This window comes from Onychostoma macrolepis, chromosome 13, assembly GCF_012432095.1.
Source record: "Onychostoma macrolepis isolate SWU-2019 chromosome 13, ASM1243209v1, whole genome shotgun sequence".
NCBI lineage: Eukaryota > Metazoa > Chordata > Actinopteri > Cypriniformes > Cyprinidae > Onychostoma > Onychostoma macrolepis.
The window spans coordinates 21650091-21677563 of record NC_081167.1 but is presented as its reverse complement, the minus strand read 5'-3'; the positions used below and the strand labels follow the sequence as shown (position 1 = coordinate 21677563).

Sequence of the window (27473 nt, the reverse complement as noted above, 5' to 3'; positions counted from 1 at the left end):
TAATCAACATTTTCCACTGACAACCTCTTGGCTGTCGATCCTACTGTGGTGTGGCAGAGGAATACAAACAATTGAAATTCACTAGATGATCCCAAAAGTTTCCTCCTCTGAGAATTCACTCGACAAGTTGACAGACACCACATATCAAAGCCTAGCAAAGTGCATTTAGGTGAACAAAGTCCACTGGCATAAACTTTTCCGATTCAAACTTTGTTTCACTCGTCGCGCACAGCTCAGTGCCAGTTTCCCCCCCACCCCCACATACTCTAAAATTACCTCCAAAAGGAAGAAAGATAATAGTACACAGTCACAGATGGCTCCCTGAGGCTCGTAATCAGTTAGCCACACCCCTCATGCTGGCTACATGCTTTATTTCCCCCACTATGCCCCTTCATCAGCCTTGAGTAGACCGCTGGAGTAAAATGTCACATTTTACATACCTCCATATTTCAGGCCAACACCAAACCTGACTACGGCTCCTGGATGGTCGGGGTGAAATGTCAAGGGATGCACCGATTCCTCCGTGCCCCACTTTGCAATTTCACAAATTCGTCACTTTCAGAGCAAGGGCGGTTATGGAAATCACAGACAAACTCTTCGTTAATACGTGCTAGGCAACCCAAACACCACGGCCCTAATTGGAGCTAATTGGCTTACTCTTGGCTGTGTTTCTGGATCAGATAAATAGCAAAGACAACACTAAGTGACACCGTGACCTTTTTAAAGCTTCACTCTAATTAACCTTTTAGATGCATGCAGGTGCTTTTATGTAGGGCAGAGGGAACAAACTTGGCCGCAGAAGTCTGGAGGGGGGCGTGTTTTGACTCCGGTGGAGAGCACGGCGTCGCCATTACAGCTGCTCGGGAAAGCGTGGATATTAAAACCATAAACACGAGAGCGTTCCGAGATAAAAAGGTCCTGCAGCCGAGTAATTTTACATCATCATTCAAATCTGCTGCTCATTACCAAAGCTCTCATCTTCACGCATATGGCTTATGGGAAACAAAGCGGCAGGCTGTGCCTCATGCACTCCTGATTAAGTTTACCACAATGTTGTGAGCAAAATAATGAAATTAAAAAAGTTATAATTTCACTTATTACAGCTCCTCGCACGGTTCAATATCCCAGCACGTGCGAGCAAAAGAAAACGCTGGAGTGTTCCAGTAAAGAAGCATTAAAAGTCGATCAGCGGACACAGAATAAAACAGAGAGTTTATATGGATCTACCCATAAACCCTTCAATACTGTCAAGCTTTTATTGCGGTTTGCTTAGCGGTCTTACGAGCTGCCCGCGCACACCCACAATAAAAGCTTTATGCCACTCACAGCTATTCTAGAAACGAAGCCGGTGCCACTTACGTACAGTGACAATAATTTATGAGCAAAAGGGGGGAAAGGGCCAGAGAGAAAGTTGCTGCGCGATCCGTTAAGCACATAAATGTACATTAATTAATCACTTGGGGAGCTGAATCTCTGAAAGCGAGAGAGGATGGGGTGGCGGTTTTACATGCGAACATTTAAATGCATAAATAATGAAGCGGCACAATGGTTTTAAGTGCTGTGATAAAACTCTTTAGGGGTCCATTCCCGCATTTGGAGTGTTTATAATATCGTTTTCAGGAGATTTCTGTTGCTGTTGTTACAATAAGCAGGAACATGACTGGACATGTTCATGCAATAAAACATCACCACAGGCACTTCGGGACAATGCTGAGTAAAATCATTCAGTTCAATTATTAATTACCTCATGCACGCGTAGGGTTATTAATTATGCATGCCCCTCGAAATGCATCGATTAAGCACCATGTAAATGAGATGGTGTCAGAAATTGCTCCCAAACAGTGAAGGTAATACTATTGTGATTGATTCCCTATCCTCAGACGATTGCATCAAAGAATTAGCTCTCTTATCGTGGTGCACTCATTCAGGAGTGAAATATCCTTGATCCAGTCACACCGCATTAGAATTCAGCCTTTGAGCTAAATGAAGGAGTGACCAGTCATCACCTGTGATCGCTTTAGCGTTAGCCCCATAATGTGGTCAGCCCACCGTTTAGCAGTGCTGGCTTTAAAGAGATAGTTCATCCAAAAATGAAAATTCTGGCATTTATCCATGTGTTGTTTCAAATCTGTGTTGTTTGAAATCTCCTTATATTAAACAAAGCCATTTTTTCCCCTCCGGGAAAAGGTGTAAAGTCTCTCGACCCTAAATACATAAGAAAATAAGCTGAGGGGTTCCCATCTCCCACCTTTTCATGGACAATACAAGCGTAATGCTATGTTTAATGAAATGGTAGTTGGATTGGAGGCCAAAAAAATCATCACATCTTACAACACAGAGCCAATGGAAACTTTAGAAACTATCTAAAACTGGACACTCAATCTCACCGCACAACACAATCAATCACTCATTCTTCTGGGCTTTCAGTATTTCAATCAACAATTTGTGGTTACGAGACCATCTAAAAGTAAGCTAGTGCTATGATTACACATCTGTCTGGGAAAAAGAGAGGCCACTAAATGCTGCCCGGCTCTTTATTCCTTACGGAATGATAGTAGACCGCCCAGGAGTTTGTTTAATGCGTATTTACCAAAATATCTCAATGATGTAGCACTGTGGAAAGCACCTACTCGTGGCTCCCTGTGGGTTTAGAAAACCTGGAGGAGGTCCGTTACTCATGGGACTATTAGCGGTGCAACAAAGACATTTGAGGTATATCGGATATTCATAATGGGCCAAATGTAAGGGGAAAAACCCTCATTGTTTTGTATCTCACTTATTTCCCAGAAATTTTCACAACAGAATGTTTTAGTATGGCGGTTGTGTTCTTTAAAGGAAAATAAGAGGGTTGGCAATTTAATAACTCACATAAATGTCATATAATGAGCAAAAAAACAAAAAAATCAATGCAAAATGAGACGATGATGATGTTTTGGGTAAACATAGTTATTTCTCTTTGTAAAAGGTCAAGACCAGAGGGTATGTTATGAGTTTGGGGAAAACGAATCGCTTCGAAGTGGGGAATGGCTACCAGATGGCGTTGTCCTCACGCAGGAGTGACTGGCTGTTTTTACAGGAGGGGAATGGGAATGGCCTGGCATGGCTAATGAAGACAAGAGACCTATCCACCTAGAGTTGCTTCAGGCATTCAATAAGCCCGTATGGAGATGAGCTGCTCTCTGAGGGGTCAAATATTGAATTGCTATACATGCAAATACATGCACAACTACCTCTGCTACAATTCAATGTATGGAAAAAGAGAGAAAAACCACTATATGAAAATATCCCAATATCCAGATCTCAACCAGATTATGCAAATTTTGCCACATAAAACACCAAGATGGGGTAAAAAAAAATTATAAATAAATAAATCGGTCCAAGACTTATATAAATAATTATTTTAAATAAAAAATAGTTTATTTTATAATTATCATATTATTATTATTATAAATAATTATTTGTTATGAGGAAAGTCACATTGCTTGTTTGATTCTCATATAGCAGTTTATTTAACTTTTTCCCTTAACTGTAATAATTGTAAAATAGTTTTTTGATCAAATAAATGCAGCCTTGGTGAGCATAAGAGCCTTTATTCAAAATCATATACGGCCAGTTTTACTAAACAGGGCAAATTATCATGAGAGCACAATTCCAAAAGAGTGCAGATGGGAGGGGAAATGTCTGCGGATGATCTACTAACAATGCGCAAATTAAAAGAACACAGATGCAACATCTCATTTACATATCGACCAACGCAATATACCAAGCGCGGTGTAAATTAGAGCAGTCGCAAATAAAGAATAAAGAAATAAATAAGCCATAGTATGTTGAAAAGAACCCGGAGGCCAAAAAATGCTAGAAGTTGCAAGACGTTTTGATAGACATGGTATTGCGTGAATCCTAGTTGAGGGTTCCAAGTCATCTTTTATTTCCTGAAGCAAATTAAAAAATAACATGGCTTGGCAAACGATATTTTCGTGTTCTTCTTGCATTCCAAATAAATTACTTCTGGAAAAAAATCCTCTCCCTTCTTCTACGCACTCTCTTATCTCTGCGGTGCCTCCTACTAGCAACAACAGTTGCAGCCATTTCAAGCGCAAAATAGTTTAAGACATGCTTTTTTTGGGGCGTTAAATAATGGCGCATATACCAGTAATTTGACGAGCACAAACGATAGTAAAACGCGTTGCGTGATTCATTTGAATACTCTCCTCCCAGAAATTTTGCGTCTGAAAGGGAAATTCGTAGAAATGCATATTCAATAAGGTCAGGCGCAAAAATAACTGTGTCCACGCCTTTTCAGCGCCAATTCTTCACTGCGCGTCTTTAGTAAAACCTGACAGTACTATTGTAATGCCAAAAGATGGTTTGCGCTGGCGCAAGCTGTTAGTAAAACTGGCCCTTAAAGTCTTACCAACCCCAAACTTTTGAATGGTAGAGTAGCTAAATAGCAAGTTTTTCATTCTTCCACCAGTGATTTAGGTGCTTCAGACTTAAAAAAAGGTCTGACAATTAACACCCTGGTTAATCACAAAGTGTGAATGCTTTATCAGCAACACTGTCTGCTATGTGGTTCTATTCTCTTCTGTTCTTCACAACTGTTATCAAGTCTTCTCTCATTAACAATGTTACAAAAAACCTCTACTGCTTCCCCAAACTCTCGCTGTCCCAAAATACCCCAGCAAGTGTCGTGCATTTAATGTCTCTTGGCTCTCATACATATTGACAGAACACTAGAGCAAAACTCCTCCCACCCCGGGCCATTCAGACAGTTTTATTATCTTGACTGATTTTGCGATCTATACTCACCCATCCCTTTCATTTGACCACAGCACCGCCCATATGAGCAACTACCGCTAACGGTGCACATAAGCAGAGGCCTTTGCGGCAGCAATTTTTTTTATCTAGCCAGCCGATCGAGACAAGGGCCACCATAAATTATCGGTTCTCAGCGCCGTAGAGCATTTTGTGGCTTCATGGGTGCATGGTAAATGCACTTCGCCAGAGCCACAGCTCCCACTATTCCCCATGCTGGCGTCCTGGGGTGCGGTTAGCTCTGCTGATGTCCTCAGACCAGGCCGCGGTCACACGTGGCTCCAACGGGCCTCCAGGGGAACGTGACAGATTGCTCACTCGGTCGCAGAAACGAGCCGAGCACAGGAGTGGGAGTGTGTATCCGGGGTTCACATGGGAGCCGTGTGACCGGATATGCTGGATTTTAATCACATTCTCTCACATACACACAGCAGCACACTTCTTTTAAAAAGTACTAAAAGTAGAATAAGTAGAATAATAAGAGTTGGGAATTATATATAGGTATGGTTTGAGTGTGGTCAGAAATTGAAAATCAAAGAAATTCGTTACTATTTTTTTAAGCATAGAAACTGCAAAATTTAAAAGAAAAAAAAGTTTAAAAAGCCATAAAGTTGCAAAGTTTGTAGACTTATAGAGAGAGAATAATAGACAGACAGATCGATGCACAGACCGTAAATAAACTAAACTAAGCTAAAATAAAAAAATAAATAAAAAAATTTATTTAAATTAAATTAAATTACAAAATATTAGATGAAAAAACTATAAATGCTGCATTGGTAGTATACAGAAACAAAAGTTTGTTGGAAATACAAAAAATTAAAACTGAAATAAATTCCAAAACTAATAAAAATGTCAAAACTACATAATTAACTAAAACTTAACATTTAAAATGTAAAAATTAAACATTTAAATTGTAAAAATAAAATCTAATTTAAAATATTAATAAATATTACATAAATAATGCAAAGTAATAGATCAATAATGCAAAGTAATAGATCAATAATGCTGAAATGTTATAATTGAACTCATCCTTGCTCTCAAACCCTCACAAGGTTTACTCCGGATCTTTCCCAGCATTAATGTGGAGCAGAGCAGAAACAGCAACACCCGACAGAGATGAAGAGTGAGAGTCCTCCATCTCTTGTTCCTGGTCCAAGAAGTGTTAAACCACATTCTGGAGGTTAAGCATCTTGGCTGTGAGAGCTTGTCATTTCTAAAGATGAAGCCCATCCTTTATTCAGCTTCACGGAGCAAACACAGGTGTCATGCTAAACTAATGTGCCCTAAGCTATCGCTTCCAGTAAAACATTACTCATCCCAATCTGCAGGAGTGTTTGTTGGCAAGCGACAAGTGCATCAATGCTTACCTTCTAACCTTTCCTGCAGATAACACACCTGTCTAAAGATATTCAGGGTGACACAAATGGTATAAATGATAATGAGAAAGAAAACAAGCATTCAGTTCAGCATATGGTGCTCAGAAACAAAACATCACTACTGTAAAACACTACTGGAATCACTGAAACACTACTACTACTGAAATCACTACTACTAATAATGACAGTAGAGTTTCACTGTAATTCACAAAATTATGTTAAGATTCTTTTCACTTGAATTCATGTATCCATACAATTTCAAGTATGCTTTCAGGAACGGGGGTGGGGTGAAGTGAGGGTCCTCATACTAACATTTCAGCACTGGATTCCTCCTGTCTAAAAATGTGTTCACGGGTCCCTATCGCTTGAGATAATCAAGGGGAATTTGTCTGCGCGGCACATGTGGGCCGCAGCACATGTTCCGATCTCTCTCTGCCTCAGGGGCTGTCTTTGGGCTCTCAAGAACAAGGATTAGCTCGAGAGCTCATCCAATTTCCATCTTTTGTTGCACATGTTTATGTTTTTTTTTTTTTTTTTTAAACAGTTTTTTCCCTCATGTTTCAAATCCCCTTGCAATTCTATGGCATCCACTAGGCGAACCGTTCCTTTTCTAGAAACATCCACTACTCTTCCTTTCTAAGTGACAGATTCTCCAATGAATTTAGCACTAATCTACCAGGCAAGTGGTCTGGAACCTCAGCTATAAATCAGCCACTGACATAGACCATAAAAACGGGGGAATTTTTATAATTTCACCATTTGCGACTAACACTAAATGTGCGCATACACTGAAGCACTCAAGCATAACGGCTAGCAAAACTCACCGGACAGACATCAGTCAATCAAAACGGGCAGCAATAATCTGTAGCAGCTGTCTAAACATGTCCCACCGAACCGGACTTGCCTTAGAGTAAAAGCAGAGCACTGTTTCACGTCAATATGTGAATTATTGAATAAATAAATAGAGAAGGGAAGCTAAATACATGTGTGGATTGTGCATGTAAGAGTGCGGGTACTGTAACGGGAAAGAAATATAGAGCAAAGGATGCACGGCCCCTTTCCTGGCTTCTCCTGTGCTACTTAATGAGGCCTGTAAGAATCTCTGGGCTATGGTTTGGGAGTAAATATACATGCCAAACCCCCCAGACTCATTCATGACCTTCTACATGGGTTGCAGCGGTGAAGGTCTGTGTACGCCATAAGATAAAACCAAGTAAACAGAATCGCTAATTAGCACTTAACTCCCAGTCACTCGTGGCAGGCATGCGCATTTCTCGCAGCCAGAAGTGAATCCGTGCAACCTTATCCACGCCATTCCAACCTTGTAATGATGATGACGCCAGACCTCTCCATGCTCACGGTGAGATTAAAGCAGTTCGTCAAGTGCCGAAGTTAGCGATTTGTCCTGCAAAGACGGTCTCATCATGGCTAATTGTGAGAGATCCTCTCAGGGGCCTCTGCTGGTCTGGATGGAGGAGCTGATTGGTCTGTCTCGCGCACGGCCCCTCTGGTTGTGGCCACCATGGATTAAAGCAGATCCATAACTCATGTGCACCAGATGGTGGAGATAGGGTCAGCAGCTGGAACAGCGCACGATCAGACTCTATGTCTTCCCGGTCCAAAGCTGCTGGTCTTTAGCCAGCTTCATTAAAGCCTGAGGTTGTCTGGTAATTTACAGAGCTGAGAAACAATCTGAACATAGTTGCAATATGGAAAATATGAGCCTTATCCATTCCAGCTGTTTCAATTGCTGTAAGACATACAGTGCGCATGGTTCTTTAAAAGCTAGAGAGCAAACTAACGCCTTTGTTATGACTTACTAAGAATAAAAAATCCATTTCCTTCCATGACTTCATGGGAAATGTTTTGCCAGTTAGTTGGCAATAATTGACCCTGACACTTAAATATACATGAAAAAGCTAATCAAACTGAGTAATTGCACTCAAAATATAGCAATGCAACTAAAATTGTTCTGATCCAATGTTCTTCAGCAATAATTAAGATGTCACCAAAAAATGAACATCATGATAATTAACAGACTTGAATTAAAACATACTGTAGACAGAACCATGACAAGAAAAAATAACACCGCAATACATTAACAACGCACTAATGTTTTTGACTAAATGTTTTAGGTAGTCCTAAAAAACAAACAAAAAAAAACCTACTAGCTTCTCTAATCTTTTTTGTATTCTAACTATTTGTTTTCTTTTCATTTATTATACAATTAACAAAAGCAAAAAATCCTCTAAGACTAGCTTGCTCTATTCTTTTTCTATTCTATCTGTTTTTTTTTTTATTTATAATATAATTTTTTCAAAAACCTTGCGTTAAGCAAACTGAGACTTGTTATAGCACTTGCATGGTTTTGATTGCTTCCATTGTCCTCATTTGTAAGTCGCTTTGGATAAAAGAAGCGTCTGCTAAATGACTAAATGTATTCCAATCATAGTCAGTAATGCTGGGGACTGACCTGTTTGAACACACCTGTAAAGCATTATATATATATATATATATATATATATATATATATATATATATATATATACACACACACACATACATACAGTGGAGTGCGGAAAGTATTCAGACCCCTTAAATTTTTCACTCTTTGTTATATTGCAGCCATTTGCTAAAATCATTTAAGTTCATTTTTTCCTCAATGTACACACAGCACCCCATATTGACAGAAAAACACAGAATTGTTGACATTTTTGCAGATTTATTAAAAAAGAAAAACTGAAATATCATATGGTCCTAAATCCTAAGTATTCAGACCCTTTGCTGTGACACTCATATATTTAACTCAGGTGCTGTCCATTTCTTCTGATCATCCTTGAGATGGTTCTACACCTTCATTTGAGTCCAGCTGTGTTTGATTATACTGATTGGACTTGATTAGGAAAGCCACACACCTGTCTATATAAGACCTTACAGCTCACAGTGCATGTCAGAGCAAATGAGAATCATGAGGTCAAAGGAACTGCCTGAAGAGCTCAGAGACAGAATTGTGGCAAGGCACAGATCTGGCCAAGGTTACAAAAAAATTTCTGCTGCACTTAAGGTTCCTAAGAGCACAGTGGCCTCCATAATACTTAAATGGAAGACGTTTGGGACGACCAGCACCCTTCCTAGAGCTGGCCGTCCGGCCAAACTGAGCTATCGGGGGAGAAGAGCCTTGGTGAGAGAGGTGAAGAAGAACCCAAAGATCACTGTGGCTGAGCTCCAGAGATGCAGTCAGGAGATGGGAGAAAGTTGTAGAAAGTCAACCATCACTGCAGCCCTCCATCAGTCAGGGCTTTATGGCAGAGTGGCCCGGCGGAAGCCTCTCCTCAGTGCAAGACACATGAAAGCCCGCATGGAGTTGGCTAAAAAACACCTGAATAAGATTCTCTGGTCTGATGAGACCAAGACAGAACTTTTTGGCCTTAATTCTAAGCGGTATGTGTGGAGAAAACCGGCACTGCTCATCACTTGTCCAATACAGTCCCAACAGTGAAGCATGGTGGTGGCAGCATCATGCTGTGGGGGTGTTTTTCAGCTGCAGGGACAGGACGACCGGTTGCAATAGAGGGAAAGATGAATGCGGCCAAGTACAGGGATATCCTGGACGAAAACCTTCTCCAGAGTGCTCAGGACCTCCGACTGGGCCGAAGGTTTACCTTCCAACAAGACAATGACCCTAAGCACACAGCAAAAATAATGAAGGAGTGGCTTCACAACAACTCCGTGACTTGTTGCATCTTTCCCAAAAAGACTCATGGCTGTATTAGATCAAAAGGGTGCCTCTACTAAATACTGAGCAAAGGGTCTGAATACTTAGGACCATGTGATATTTCAGTTTTTCTTTTTAATAAATCTGCAAAATGTCAACAATTCTGTGTTTTCTGTCAATATAGGGTGCTGTGTGTACATTAATGAGGAAAAAAAAAAGAACTTAAATGATTTTAGCAAATGGCTGCAATATAACAAAGAGTGAAAAATTTAAGGGGGTCTGAATACTTTCCGTAACCACTGTATGTATGTATGTATGTATGTATGTATGTATGTATATATATATATATATATATATATATATATATATATATATATATATATATATATATATATATATATATATAAAGCATTATGTTTGAGATCAGTCACACTATGACTACACTCTTTCTGTAACAACACACTAAAACATTTAAAAAATGGACAACGGATAGCTAAATGGATTACTAAAGCACAAAAAACACAAAATTACTGTAGTACAATTATGCGCTAAGGAATGTGTAAATATTTGGTTTAATTTTGCATTTCTTAATGTTATTTTAAATTTTCAAATTTTTGCTGAGATTACGGTTTCTCAGTTTTAGAGTAAAGTTGGCTAAAATTAAATATAATGACGAAATGGAAGTAGTGATAGATATTTGGAATGTGCAATTGACTACTGATTAAGAAAAAAGTATGACTGCGGCTTGATGCTAAGCATCGGTTGATTATTGAATGGAAGCAGATCAGCTGAATGTGAGCTTGAGACAGATTTAGGTAGAAAGAGATTGGGTTTTACGCAGACTAAATTATTGACATTCTGTACCTCACCAGAGTATTCTGCCATTTCATCACAAGTTCCAGTTATGACACTGTGGCATAAAAAAAAGAGGCCAAAAGAATGTAAAAATAAAAATGACACATGCTTCATGAATAATTCACAATAAGATCAAGTGACATGCATTTATAAAACAGAAGCAATGAATATGAAATGATGAAATATTTAAGGACATTTAAGAAATATTTTCATCAAAAGACAAAGACTTTGTCTAAAACAAAACAAAGCATGTAAAAATTGCCCAAGTATGAATTACGTTCAACATCTGGCTTCAGATCTGCTTCATGTTACAAAATATGAGAATTAATGCTGCAACAACAACAAGAACAACTGTTAGACACTGAGGAGGGCATGGCAGCACAACCACCAGAAAATGTTGCCTGTTTGTCTCTTAATCTGAAAGTTGTCCTCAGGCCCTGCTGAAAGGCTGTGTTGGAACCATCCAACAATCAACAACAAATGTGCAAACAAGGGAGCAGCAACATCACCATTGTACAATCATCTTCAAAACGGTTATTTTGCTGACTTCAAGATTTCGAAACACGGTCTTGAAAGCATCAACCGGGTCACAGAGCTGCTTGTCTGAAGTGGACTGTTTGTAAAGTCTGTCTTAAAGGCTTTTATACTCACCACAGATCTCAAGTTATTGTCCTTCATCAGCTTGAGGGAGTATTTGTAGCATGATTCGAGGTCATCTCTCTGGGACTGGCCCACATTTCCTCTGGCGATTGGGCCGACAGTATGGATCACATCTGAAAGAAGAAAAAAGAGTGGTTTATGTCTATACAATGTCAAAAACTTAAACGTCTGTGTGTATAATTCATAATGTAAATTCATGCCACTGTAGATAACACAAATTTTCAATTAAAACTGTGACACTGCTTAATACCAGGACAAATCCCACAAGACAAACAACAACAAAACAAAGCCTCCTGTCAGATCTTCAAAGGCAAGTCATACAAGAGAATGACAAATAGAACTGTTTCCGAACTGCCGAGGATCATGGGAACGCACCCGCACATTCCCAATTCTACTGGGTACAAAACAGCTTATTTTTCTGCAACGTTATCACGCTACAAAAACAAGAGTCAACCAACAATGACAAGAACCAACAATGGAACAAAGGGGCTGATTTGAACAAGCCAAAAAAACTGCCCAAAATCAAGTACATTTATTCAGTTAATGAAATGGAAGAGCAGATAGAAAATCAATTACTCCATCCTTTTATCCTATCTATTCATACATTCATATCTGCTCGTAGCCGCCCTCCTGCTGCTTGTGCATAGTAATGTGTTGGTTGTCAGTCAGCGTGAGGCTGGTCTGAGGCGAGAAGGCTGAGGGAAGCGGGCTGGTTTAATTAAATCATTGCAGTGATGACAGGGGAGTTAAGGAAGCTGCGCATGAGTCTGAGAGAGAAATAACGTAGCCCTTCCTGTCTGACTCCTCCAGGCCCTGGAAGGTGGGCGGCAGTGGGCAATTAATAACAATAAACAGGTCGCATTGCTAGGCCTGTTCACGCTGCCTCTGTGGCCCTCGCTTCTTTTACAGTCAGCATTTTACAGCAGACAAGCAACAAGACAACTTCACAGAGAACTCTTAGCTGTGCATTTGAGATATTACCAGCATTTCTAAATGTGAAAAACAGGGACATATAAATGGTTTTGGCTAGGTGCAACCACAAGTGATATTTTGTCAGCTGCTCTGTTTCTCTTCCTGCTGTGTCACACTGAGTAGCCTCGCCCATACTGAAATCTCATTGGTTCAAACTATGCTGCACATAACTGTATATTAAATACCAAGTATGTTCTGATTGGCTGCTAATGTTCCACACGGCACACTTCACATTCTTGCATTCAGAGACTAGAGAATTTAACTTATGTCTGGTCAAGCACACTACTTTAGCCCCAGCTCTCTGAATAGCACTGGAAGTTTGCTAGTTAGTGCATCATAAAATACAATAAGCAACAAATTTGGTACATTCCAGAATTCTGGGTTCTCTATCAACATCTGTGATTGAAATCACAGATTATTTGCAGAGGAAAGTCTTACGAGATGTATATCTGAGCATGTACAGTAAGTACCTGCTGTCATAATAGCCAGATCTTCCTTTCTTAGCTTTCAGACATGATGCAAACGGACAAGGATGAAAGAGCCTGAAATATCCAGCTATAAATGTGCTGGCACAATAACTAATTTCTAATGACAACTTAGAGAAAACTGAGAAATCTTCTGAGTACTGTACCTTTTAAATACATTTAAATCTAAGAAAAATTTTAAGTGGCAAAATGCAGAAAGAATGAAGGAAAGAACAGTCTGTCGGTCGAGATAGATCGATAGATGGATGATTAGACATATGACTTTCTCTCTATTGTTTATTATAACATCATTCTTTTTGTACACAGCTCTGTCTTTTGTACACAGTTAACATAACCAAAGATCAGCTGTTAATGGCGTCGTGGTGAATGTGCAGAGACTGTCACATGTATAAATTGCCCTTTGCCGCACACATCTGTTCAGCTAAAGTCTGTGTACAGAAAGGATCGGGAACGAGGAGCGTATTTGCATTATTCAGGCAAAGATTTCTATCTTTAGTGGTTCGGCAAATGAGAGCTGGGAGTGTGAGGAAGGATTCTGAGTGCTTTTCTCATTACATAATCCTGTTCTTTATGAATAAAAGCTTGGTCAATTATTGATGTGTTCTCACCAGTTGTCATTTCTATCCACCAATGACAAGCTGCCTTTCAGGGTGAACACAGACAGACACATTTCAATAGCTTCTCTCTCGCTCGCTCTTAAAATAGGACATTTCTAAGGAAGACATAATGCAGACAGTGTTATGGAAGACACATAATGCTTACGCAAATTGGAATAGAAACCTCACTCTATTCACTCGGTCACCTTAAAGCACAAAATTCACAAACCTCACTTAATGGCCTATTAAAGATTAATAAGGTATGCGCTTTTAATTTGACATCCCTTGCAATGCAGTATTTGCATCAGTGATTACCTACAGAAAATGTCAGTAAGAAATGGAGGTCGTTTGGGAACTCTCCCAAGAGAGAAAAATTCAAGACATTTCATTTATTTTTCTTCACTCAGAACAGCGTACCATGTGTTGTTTTGAGGCTTACAGCACTTATATCAGATAATGACAGTGAGACAAGACAATACTCACAGCAGTGATCTCTAGGGTCATGGCTACATCAGCAGTGTTGCTTAAACAGCATGCTGTCCGGGGTGTGTGTATGTGTGTGTGTTCTGGCCTTTAGTGTGGCCCCTTAATGAGGCTGTAACTATATGAAATATCATCTCTCCCCATACCAGCAGGACCCGGCTAGCATGATGGGGCCATAATGTAGCCTGCGCCCAGTTGTTTTCTATGCATAATACATGAACCTCCGGACCACTAGAGCAACAACTCTTCAATTAGAGGATTGAGGACCAGAACAGACCATTTATAAATTCATGAAACTAAAACTATGGTCGTACAGCATGTGCATGATATCTGCGCATGTATATATAATCAAGAGGTCGTTTGTTTTTTTTCTTTCATTCAAAACAAGAAAGTGCATACTTGTTCTCTTGGAAGCCTATCAAGCAAAACAAAAATGGAGCGTACATAAGCAAAAAATAGATTACATATATATGCAATTTATTTTTGATTATGTGCACTCCATTTTTGTTTTACAAGATGGGCTTCCAGTATATGTTGCATACTTCTAACAAAAAAAAAAAAAAAAAAGCTACATATACACAACATATGGCATGGTAGCAAGATAGGGGGTCTGCATTATATTCGAGACATAAATAATCAAAAAGCATTTTTTTCTTTTAATATAAAAAATTAAAATAAAACCTCTGCTGCAACAACAACAAAGAGAGAGAAAACCCCATGCATAAAGTTTTGATTTATCATTAACATTCATCTACTTGTGTGTAAAACAAGACACGACAGCGGTAAAAATGGCCTGAAAAAATATTGGCTTGACTATGAGATTAGACAAAGCTGAGATGAAAACAATCATTACTTTTACTTATGCATGAATAAGGGCATGTTGACAAGAGATTATCATTATTCTTGCTTGGCTAGCTTCAGAATGAATAAATGCAAATGTGCACTAAGAAGACGCTTTTATGATGGCCTGTTTCTATTCTATGCATTCACCTGGCAAGCAAACAGCACCCAGGAGAATATGTATGTTTGGTGGAGACATTAAAAACAACAACAACAATGATTGACAAGTGATGTTTCCCTTCATATCCCTGAAGGTTTTCACTCCTAACAATTTCAGCTCTCAGCTGAGAAGAGGATCAATGGTTCATATAACTTTAAGAAGGTGTATGTGAATACAAATGCAATTAGAGGAGCATGGGACAAATTAGACCCTTTCACACAAGTAAAGGGAATAATCATGGTTGGAAAACTGCACTATTGTGCACACCGTTGTCGAGTATTTGAAAAAGGGACCATCCAATTGAGCAAAAACATGGACAGATCAACCTTTGAATTCACAGAAAGTGTGTTTATGTATGTGTTCAGGGTTACTGGCGGGTCATGGACTGTGCTTTAGTAAGGAAGTCCACTATGCCCTGGAGATAAACTGGCAATCATAACCCGTAGCTGATGAGCTTCCCCGTCTGCCTTTTTTTCTCAAGCATTTCCATTTGACTTATCTACTATAATTTCCCACTTGAGGCACTGAGTTGGTCGTATAATTCACCTCATAAAGATATTTAGCCAGCTAGACTGACCAGCACTCACCAGTGAGGATGAGGGGGAAAGAGCCATTATTCTGAGCGATACCTGTGATTGTTTCTTTACGGTTCTGTTTGTGGGAAGTGTTTTCTCACTATGGTTGTGTTTCGAGTGTTGACCGCTGAATGAACCCCGTGAAGATACACGTTTAACAGTGATTGCAGTATCTCTGGCCATTAACAATTGCTATGTTTCCATGAACTGCAGTAATCTGGTGTTTGGATTAATACAGTTTAATATTTATATAGTGCTGTCAAAATTAGCGTGTTAACGCAGGTGATTAATTTTTCCAGTTTAATGGAATTAAAAATAGTTAACGCAGGGGCGGAGCTATGGTTGGCCACCCCACTCACAACTGCTGCTACTGTGTCTTTTTTCTTGGCAAGAATTGCGTTTATTTAGACGCAGAACATGTTTTCAACCACAACAAATAGGAGACGCGCACACAATTTCTGAAACTCAAAATGAAACTATGAGCATGCGTGTCAGATCCGCGTCACGTTCAGCAGCGGCAGCTCTTAAAGTAATAGCAGCCAAATAACCTAATAATCCAGCTGCTGTGATGTCTGTTAATCAAAGAACAAAAAAAAAAAAAAAAGAGGAAATCAATAACTTTTGCAGATTTAAGAATTCATCTATTTAGTTTAGAACTTAGTGTTTGATAACTTCTGTATATTCAATTTCTGTATATTTCCTACTTGCTGAAGTGCACAGGTAAATATGACATTATAATGAGTTTATATGAAGATTGTTCTAAGCTCACTTAAATTAGAAGTTATTGTTTAAAGTCTAATAAATGTTAAAATTGACAGCTGTCTTAAAATGGACCATTATAATGTTAGTATAATATAAAAAGATGCCATTAAACAAATATTAAAAATATACTGTCTTTATGTGTTGTTTCTACATTAATTTGACGATTAAATGTGAAATGATTGAAATGTAAAAGTATATTTAAAAACTTTTAACGTTAGGTGGGATTAATCGTGATGTGTATACACACACACAATGATAAAAAGTAACAGTAAAGACATTTACAATGTAACACAATATTTCTGTTTTAAATAAATGCTGTTCCTTGGAACTTTCTTCTATTCATCAAAGAATCCCAATAAGAAAAAATGATGTTTGAACATCAAATCAACATAGTATGATTTCTGAAGGATCATGTGACACTGAAAACTAGAGTAATGGTTCCTCAAAATTCAGACTTTGCAATCGCAGGAAGAAAATATATAGTTTGTGTAATCCCTTGTCAAAATGTTCAATTTGAAAGAAATGCTAATATAACACAGCTCTTTGGTTTTTAGAAGAACCCCGAAGTGTTGATTTTATATTATTAAAGTCCATGTAACCATAACAATTCTTAATATCGTCTCCGCATATCTGCGGTCTACATACTTAGTATTCTATTCAAGTGCCGGCCACAAATCGATGCGCACAGATAATGCGACTTGTAACGTGGAACCATGCATATTAATACCGAATAATAAAGGTGCATGCAACTATTGTTCAGGCTTCCCTCTCCGCACATTAGCTGTAGCGTAAAATAAACGGCGTTGTTTGGATTGGACTAAAGCGTTCAAACATCCACCATTGCCTAATCATGCAAATGAACACAGCTTCGCTTATAACATCTTTTGTGTAAAGGGGACATACCTCCTTTTTTCACAGCTCTGTTATTATACGCTGTTCTTTAGCCAGGCAGAATTTCATTTGCATAGATTTCAACACGAAAATAGCTGGTAATAAATAAATAATTGAGCGAAGAAAAACACAGACACATACAGAGCAACTCTGTCGTCTCAAGCTTGTTAAAGCTTGAAAGAAGTGAGAATGGAAAGCAGAGGAAAATGTCTCTCTGTACAGCCGTCAAGAATTCTTTTACAGGAAGAGCAGATAAGACCGTCGAAAAAAGGAGAGGCTCACTAGGTGTGGCGAGCAATCGCCCTCAGGAATATGTGTCTGGCCCGCACCTCAACTCAATCAACGGGAATAATGCATACAATCACTTCACAATGAGTCTGTCAAGGGCACTTACATAAGAGAATGGGCCCAAGGAGGGCGGAAGGCATGGGCTCTGAATATGGATGCCTTTTTGCTCACTTTACTTGACCGACCTCTCAAGCAATTCTTCTCTTCAATGCCTCATTCTAATCAAGCGAGCAGAGACTGTTTTATATGCGTCGGCCGCCTGAGGACAGAGGTGCGGGCAGCAGGGACTTATCTTATTCCAACGGACACAAGCCGCCGCCCATGGGCTACCGTCAACAGCCATTAATAATGAAAAGCAGGGTCTCCCGGTGCTACTCTCGGAGGGCCGACTTCCTCTCCTTTTCTTGTTGGAAACTCTGTGGGGAGGATGGAAACCTAAAAAGATATGGTTTCAACATGCTAGCATTGCGCTCTGTTTATCTCGAGGCATTATATCTGGTTTTAACATGTATGTTAACAGCACCGTCTGACTGAAACCTGAACCACATGTTTTGTTAATACTTACGATGATAATGCGAGCCATCCGGGCTTTTTGAAAACATCGTCTGAGATCGATTTAACATTCGCATATTGGCTCCTTTGATGTGTGAATTTAACCTAAATGAAAGCCAAAGCAAACCGAGAGGTTTTGGAAGAAAAAAGAAAGAGGTAGGTGAGAACTTCGGCAGGAGGGCCTCCCATCCGTCGCTTTGATGGGATGTGTTTTATAAAGCTCTTTGGGGGCAGGACAGATCGCTTGTTCAGAACAGCCCCGTTCCCACGTTTCCTCTTTTACCGCCACAGCGTGCGACAGGTACGGCAGCTGGCGTCGGGATTGATCGTGAGGTACATCAAACGTCACCTTCAAACAGCCGGCTTGGGGGAGACTAGCGCGGCCTCTGTTCTTACAGCCCCTCTGCAGCAAATGATGCTCCACCAAAGGGACGCGCACACATCAAAGAGACGAGACACCTTATTTAGATGTGCGAGCTGCTTTGGCAGAACTTGCACATGGTCTATGATTGCTATTTCTACACTTTCCCACACAAATATTGTTCTCTGGGCAGAAAACATTGTCAACAGGCAGATTAAAGGAATCATTCTCCTAGAAATGAACATTCTATCATGAATTACTTTTCAAAACAATGTAAATTTTTTCCATAAAACACACAACAATAACAGTTCATAGTGGCCACCGGCTACAAAGTTTTAGCGCCCCCACATGTCTTCTATATGACTTTTTTTTATGTATTAGAGTCTTCTGAACCCAAACGATAGTTGTGTGTGATGAAATTGATAGAAATCTGACATTATTCACTATGGCTCAGGTTGGATGTCAACAGCATCATGCCAAACATCATGACGTTAAGCCAAGACATCATGACATTAAGAATGCACCAAAGGGTCAATATTTGATTTGAGAGCTGTTAATAGTGACTTGAATTTCAGATAAAGATTTCATATGACTTCAGAAGAGCTAGAATATACAGTACCATTCAAAGATTTGAGGTCAGTAATTTTTATTTCTTTTTTTTTTAATGTATTTTATTTTATTTTTATTTACTTATTTATTTTGGAAATTAACACTTATTTACCAAGGACACATTACATTGATCAAAAGAAACAGGTAAATTATGTTCTTTCCAAATTTATATTCATCAAAGAATCCTGAAAAAAATATATCATGGTTTCCACAAATATATTAAGCAGCAACTGTTTTCAACATTAATAATACGAAATCAGTATATTAGAATGATTTCTGAAGGATTGTGTGACACTGAAGAACGTTTGTCGTCACAGGAATAAATTATTACATTATATTTTCATCATAAAACAGAAAACAGTTATTTAAAATTGCAATAATATTACACAATATTAGTGTTTTTACTACTAAATCAAAAAAAAAAAAAAATCAAAACAAAAAAGTAGCCTTGGTAGGCATAAAAGACTTCTTTCAAAAAAAAACAAAAACAAATCTTACCAACCTCAAACTTCTGAACAGCACAACTTGAATGAACTGTTTTCTTCTTTTTTGATTTTGACAGCATGCGGTCACTATGAACTGAACTGAAAAAATCTATGTAAAAATCTAAGTACAAAATACAGAATTGGGAGAACTATTCCTTTAAAGAAAGGCTGAAAGATCAGATTTTTCTACATTCTGTAATAAAAATTTTAAACTCCTAGTCCTTTATTATACCACATAACTTTTTAGATATTCTGAACTCCTTTTCTTTTGTCGTTAGACGGTCATGATAAATAATTAAGCTCAGTTCTTGTTTTGATGACCTCCATGTCTCTTTTTTGATGACAATTGTGGTTAGGGACAGCGGCAACTCTGGGGCCCAGGTCCCCTGATGAACTAGAGCACACTTCTGAGAGAATGAGAGTCAAGACTAATTAAGATATCCCGACAGCAGATTAAACAATGACAGGGCAGACATGCACTTCCACTGAATCCACAACCCAGACTCCGCCTGCAACCTTGTGCTTGGGAGCAGACAGATAAAAGCTCAGAAGAAACACATCATCTTGTGGCAGGCGACAGTGATGCAGCAATGAGAAACAACAAACGCACTGAAAAACACAAAGGATTTTGTGGAGCTAACAATACTTTGGCACGTTAACACAACTTCTTACATTTTACACTATCATTACTTTTAAGGGGGCACCTGCTGATTCATCGTGGTGCATTTAAAGCTTAGTTAATTTAGGAGAGAAATGAGGCTCAGATGATGGATTGGAAAGGCAAAATTAGATCTATTAGAATTCAGAGGAACCGGTAGACAATAATCAAAGTACTTTCATCCTACTTGGTGCAATTATCTTTGCACTTAAGAATCAACAAAGCACGTAATGACTTTCGATACAAGTTGTGAGGTGAAGTCAGCCGTAACGGCACATAATGGGTTAACAGAGAGACTGCTAACTTGCTGACTGGATTGTTGGCGTAATAACGGAGAGAAGCGCACACACGCTCTTTGATAAAATTTGACTTTGTATCTCTGTTCAAGCATTTCAGGAACCACAAAGAGGCTTCTACAGCGGAAAAACCTATTCACCGTGTTCACGTCTACACGAAGACATTTCTGAGTCAACAAAAGGCTTCTCTCACAGCATGAAACAATTGCATTTTTCAGATTTTTTTTTTCTGTTAACTCTCAAACGGTCAATCCAAGCCATACGCAGGACTTGATTTGTAAAACTGACTGTGAAGCTAAATCAACTGAAGCATTACATATGGTTAATATGTCTTCGGAGTGTTACAAGCTGTTTGTACATATATAAGATCTGTAAAGTTGCAAAGATTAAAGTCTCAAACCCAAAGTGATATTCTTTATAAAAGTTAAGACTCTGCCACGCCTTCCTAAAACGGCTCATTCAAATACGCCCCCATGTCTACGTCACGGTGTGGGAAGATTTGCATAACACCGCCCAAACGTATACGCAATGAAAGGCGGCGTAACTTTTATTCTCGCTGTTGTATTGTTGTTACCGCCTCCATGTCGTGGAGACGCTGTGTTTTTCGTTGTGAAAGCAAAAGTACTTTGCTTGGCCTTCCAAATGAGTACACAACTAGAAATCAGTGGTTAAGTTATATTTACAACACTGTTCCAGAACAGTACAATGCAAATATTATAATCAGTAATTATGTCCTCACTGAATGCAACAAATGCCTCATTTATATGGATTTTATTGTTTTAGCCACGTCGCGCCGGGACACGGCATCACATACAACATGGTAAGAGGCGTAACATTTTCGTCACACGCTTGAGGTATTCGGGCCAATCACAACGCACTGAATAGCTGGCCAATCAGAGCACACCTCGCTTCTCAGAACGATGAGCTTTGTAAAAATCGGCGCGTTTCAGAAAGGCAGAGCATAGAGGAGCAATAATAATGTACAGTATGTGGAAAATAATGTGTTTTTTGAACCTCAAACCACGTAAACACATTGCATTACACCAAATACACAAAATAGTGTTCTTTTTAGCAACAACATATCCTTTAAAGAAAATAAATAAATAAAATAAAATAAAATGTATTTTCATCAGTTATTTTGGCTGTTAAATCTATTACATCTGATCGCAGTTCTTTAGGACTGCACATATTTTGGCCATGACATCAGACAGTTGATCTCTTAAAGAAAGATGAGAAGCTTAGTTTTTCCTAAATAGCTGGGCTTTAATGGCAGATTTCTTCAGCAGAATGGATTAGGTATGACAGCTCATGTAAGGCTTTCCATGTTAAACCATGGAATGGTTGACCTGAATCTAGGGAGAGGTTAAATGTTGCCATGTGTTGTACGAGCATACTGCCAACCACTCAGTGCCCGGTATCCTCTAAAACAGACACTGCATTTCCTTTTACTTAACATCTTGATTGTGAAGCAGAAGCCAATGAATCTGCAAGATCAACTTTTAATAATGCCAATATCAAGCCTAAATCCTGATATACATGCAAGCACAAAAGGTATGGTTAGACCATTTTACTGCTGTTTCATGCAGGAACAGAATTTGATTCCCAGAATTCCAAAGATCTGTAACAGCCATTTATTTCTTTAATATCTTTCAAAACAAATCACTTACCACAACACAAATGTGGTTGTTTATATAAGCTACAGCCAGATTGCAATTAGCACCTTCAAAAACGAACAACCCCTCAGAGAATTAAGGGTATTTTAAAAATCTGAGTTGCAAAATGATTCAGAACAGTAACGCTCCATGCAAAGACACGTGCACAGAGCAGCATGGCAGTCGTACACACAGATAAGTGTATTGATTCGACGCAGAATGGAAGATGGGTGTGTAAAATGGTGTGAAACATGAAATAATGCCATGCGTGAGCAGATGTGACAGCTAGTCCCATCTTTCACACTTAAAATAGACAGACGGCTCAACACTGACGAGACGAGTGTTATTATTGATTGCCAAGTCAATCATCATAATATGAAAAATACACATCTGACATTCATAAATCTACTAATTTGAGTGGTTGACGCTGGTTAAGAAATATATATAATATAATATAAAATATAAATATAATACATCAATGATGTTATATATATAATATATACGTTTTTTTTTCCCCCCAAAATATTTTATAACACCAGAATTTTCACTTACAGTCTAGTTTAAAACAAGCCAGTAGGCAGGAGATGTCAGTGGTGTGCACAGGACCGGTGGGTTGTCCTTATAATTCACTTCATGGATGAGTGGTAATAGAATTCAGAGTAATCAGCCATGGGGTCTGACTCCTCTACCTACCCCTATCAGGCAGGCTGGTTTCACACAGCTGTGAGTGAATAAAGCTAACAGGGGGGAGTACGGAGCCCTGTGGGGCTCAAGCGGTTAAAACAAGCCCCGCTTCTGCCCTGCCCACAGGGGCGGCACTGTACCCACTCACTGGAAAGACAGTCTCTCTCTGCCGTTATGCACTTAGCTGCCACTTGCGTGTTTGTTATCAAAGATTACAAAACGAAAATGAACACACCCACTCAGGCCCAACCTGATCAAACCCTTGTTGTCATGGTGACAGAGTTCTGTCGCGGTTCCCTTGTTGATTGAGGCTCTCTCTTAAGAAATCATCCTTTTTATTCTTATTGGTGCATGTAGAATTTGTAAAGTAAATGGCAATTACTCTAATATGGACACAGTTGTTAGTGTATTAATTTATGCTTCTTTCAAAAGGGATTAGGGTTTTCCTTAATGATAATTCATGGACCTGGATTAGAAGCGAGAACAAAGGTGTGGTGGATTTTCAAAAGAGCTGGAACACTCAAAGGAAAATCTATTACGTTTATGACCATTTAGCATCATGCCAATTTAACTTAATTTAATCAGAAGACTTGCTGTTTAGATCTTTATCAGTAGTTACAACACTGTCACTATTACAGCAAGCAGCAGGAGAAAATACAAGTACTAAACTCTCATACTATGAGCATGAGTTCACAATAAAGTATATATAGGCTACTATGCTTGAACAGAGACATGCTTTCTTCTGTGGAACACAACATAAGATGTTTGGCACAATGCTCAAGCTACTCTTTTCTACACATGAAAATGAAAAGTGACCAGAAACAGCAGTGGTCAACATTCACTTTCACTCTACAGACTTAATTAATCCAATTTCGACCCTAAACATCACAAAAAAGCTTGTCACATAACACTTTTCAGTCCTGTCCTTTTTAAAATCAATGTTGTTGCCCTTAAAAAGGTAAAATGCAGACTGCTATGTGCTAAAATGTCTATTATAAACCTTTTAAATGCATTAGTCTATGCATTATCACTATTATTCATTAACCTCCTACATTTGCTTTCAGTCAGTTTTATGTTACTGCTGTGTTTAGCTGATATATTTAAATCACGTAGTTGTTTGTTATGCTGACTGGCTGGTGTCTGGTTACATTAATATCTCTTATATTAATGTTTGGTGCCTTGTGTTCCGCAATGTCAAGTTCACTCTATTTAACCACTAACAACATCGCCTGTGTCTGTCTCTGTCGTTAACTTCCTTCCCATATCTCCTCTGAATATCAAAATCAATACTGTCCAGAAAAAGAAGTGGTGAACGAGAGAGAGAGAGAGAGAGAGAGAGAGACAGAGAGAAAGAGGAGGGAAGATCAAGGCCACTAATAGAATAGCAACTTCTCTCACTACTCCAGACTGTCTGTGCATATTCACATCATAACACTTCACTGAGGTCCCCCAACACTTCACATACAAGCCAGACAGTTTGCCTTCCAGCAATATCACTGTAGTCCCAGTGATATTTGACAAGAATACCATACTGCACGACATTCATTCTTGAGGGGACAGCGAATTCAATTCCATATTGTCTTTAGGTGTTACTTGGTATCTAGCAGTTCAGCAGGTCAGGAAACAGAAATGGCATATGTACTAAAAGCAACAAGAATCAGGATGTGTGATTGCAACATCTGTTCAGTTCTCTACAAATAGAGTCCCCAACAGTAGTGCATGAATTTGTTTTTTTCAAAGGTTGCACAGCTGAACTGCTTCCATGAGTCACTATACTGGACAAAAGTGAAGTGGAACACACATTTTAAAAATCAGGTCAGACATGCTTACCCCAAAAATATTTTCCCAAGCCACCTGTTAATTAGTGGCGGGGTGAAACACGTTGATGTAAGCGTTGAGTAATTGCGGGACGCGACTGCCAAAACGCTAATCTGCATGGACGAATAAAGAACTTTTCCCAGTCCTGTTGAGACACAGGGGCATTATCATAAATAAACAGGCAGAGATGAGGGCCGTCTGCGTTTGAGATTAGTACAGGAAGAGGACTCTGCTACAACAAGCTGTTCTGGAAAAAGCACTCCCAACGGACCACGAAGCTAATGAGGGAACACAAAGACGTGAGTCTTTGCCTTTAAGTCCACCATACCATTTGAAAGACAGAGGACAAAACTCTTGTACAAAGAAACAAAAAAAGTTACGTGTTTATTATTTCGACACCAGACCGGCGGTAATGAGCTGTCTGGACTTGTCAAAGCATTTACATTACCGGTCAAAGTGTGGAATAATTTAAATATGTTTAATGTTTTTGAAAAAGTCTCTTACGCTTACTAGTGCTGCATTTATTTGATCAAAATACAGTGAAAATAATAAAACTGCAAAATATAATCACAGTTTAAAATAACCGTTTTCTATTTTAATATTTTTTTAAATGAAATTTATTCCTGTGATGGCAAAATTGAACTTTCAGCATAATTTCTCTGGGATTTAGTGTCACATAATCCTTCAGAAATCATTCTAATACGCTGACCTGGTGTTTAAGAAACTTCTTATTAACAATGTTGAAAACTGTTGTGCTGCAATATTTGTGAAAAACATGCCACTTTTTTTCAGGATTTGAATAAATGAATAGAAAGTTCAGAAAAACAGATATATTTGAAATAGAAATCTTTTGTAATGCTAGATTATAAATGTCATTACTGTCACTTTTGATCAATTTAATGTGTCCTAGATCTATCTATCTATCTATCTATCTATCTATCTATCTATCTATCTATCTAACTGGTGAGTATGGTAGAGTATCACAGTTTTCAAAACTGTTTATAACACAAATTACATATTAAAATGCATTAAAATATAAAAAAAAGAGTTCATTTAAACTGTAATGGTATTTCACAACAGTACTGTTTTTACTGTATTTTGGGTTAAATAAATGCAGCCTTGTTGAGTATTAAGAGACTTCTTTCAAAAGACATAAAAGATCATATATTTCCTAAATTTTGAGCGGTAGCGTACATACATAGTTTACACATATTTACACATTCATGCATATGTCAACTAAATTAATTAAGTTAATGCTAATCAATCTTATAAACAAAAACACATTCTGCAAAGCTCACCAGCCCAACAGGGTGCTGTGGGTGGTTGCCAGGGCATTGCTATGCATTTGCTAAGGTGTTCTAAACTGTTTCTAAGGCTTTGCAGGGTTGTTGCAATAAACAAACAAAAAAGCCCACCTCCAAGTTTTCAATAATATTCTATGATAAGCACACGGTCCTGCAGCAGCTGTTGGAGTGGCACTGATCAGACTGTCCACAGGGAGACACTGCCTGCACAGAAACACCCCCAGCACTCCACAGCACATCAAATATTTACCATTACTAAACACTGACTGCTCCTCCACCAACCCTCACTTTAAACAACTACTCAACACTAACATCAGTGAGCTGATAAATAACACGCTGAACCTGGATTAAATACACTTTACTACAGCCACAACCACTGTGTTTTGTTGCTCTCTGAGAATACAATCGTCTTTCTTTAAGTGCAGTGCATCCTGAGGGATATGACTTTGATAACTCTTTGATAGAGCATTATTCAATAGACCAGTCTAAATGTAGAAAAGTGATAATTGTTTAATTAACAAATGAAATGAATTGTGAAGTTGCCTTTTAATTTTCATAGCCTTTAATGGATTTAATGTGGTGGAGTCTGACACCGAGTGGAGCGGATCCTGTTTTAACAGGAAGCTGCCATATAAATGTCAGAGAGCGTGAAACTGTCACCCTGCTAATGGTTTAATTCTTCGTTTTTTTTCAACCCCCTGTAGCCTCAACAAACAAGAGCTTAATAATGCAAATGACGTCAATATTTCAGTTAGGATGAATGCCGTCATTTGGGCAATGATCTATTATTAACATACCTTTTGATACCTTGATAAAATGAGTCGCCTGCATTAATGGTGGACTGCAGCCATAATCAGGAGGATAAAAGAGAAGATTAATTTAACTGTCTACTGAGCAAATGAAGAAAAGAATCCAGCTAAAGAAACATGATACCGTCTGAGAAAGTTCAGCATTCCACACACACAACCTCCATTGTTTCACCAAACCCTTTAATCAAAGAAAATTATCAACCATTTTAAGTAATGAAAGAGAGGGAGAGCAAGAGACTGGCTAGGTAAATGTCTGACTTGAGAGTTATTTCCCTAAAATAAATTTAAGAATGAACAATATAAATATGAATAAATGTAATAAGTTAATAAAATTATTTAATTATTTGAAACTAACCATGACAAAAACATGTAGGTTTTCTCTTCGTTCCCTTCAGTTGGTGGTACATGCCTGAATTGAATAGTGCTGAAAAGTATTGTGAATCTTAGAAATAGGTGACCCGATCCTTGAATAAAACATGTGCGTGTACGCTTACATGCTTATTCCATTATCCTGCTCACCAGCAACAAGCTAAGCATGAACTGTGACAGCTCTGGACCCACCATACTGCAAAACATTCCACAAAAGCTATAAGTGACTGGGTTCATTTATATTTATAAAATCTGTAGATTGATAGTCAGATGAAGGAAGCAAACAGACATTTTAATATGCATATTAAGTCAAAAAAAAAAAAAAAACTTCTGCAACATTAATGGCACCAACTAGGACTGACAAAGTTACCTAAGAATCTCAATACTTTTCAGCCTTTTGACA

The 27473-nt window shown here is 38.6% G+C and overlaps 1 protein-coding gene across 4 annotated transcripts in view; it reads right to left on the bottom strand.

The window, feature by feature from the left end:
- macrod2 (mono-ADP ribosylhydrolase 2) overlaps nucleotides 1-27473 on the bottom strand; it is a 544600-nt gene that overhangs the window by 170637 nt on the left and 346490 nt on the right. For all 4 annotated transcript variants that reach the window (XM_058795075.1, XM_058795078.1, XM_058795077.1 and 1 more), the window contains one exon: nucleotides 11413-11534. In XM_058795075.1, coding sequence (XP_058651058.1) covers nucleotides 11413-11534 — 122 coding nt within the window. The remainder of the gene's footprint in view (nucleotides 1-11412; nucleotides 11535-27473) is intronic.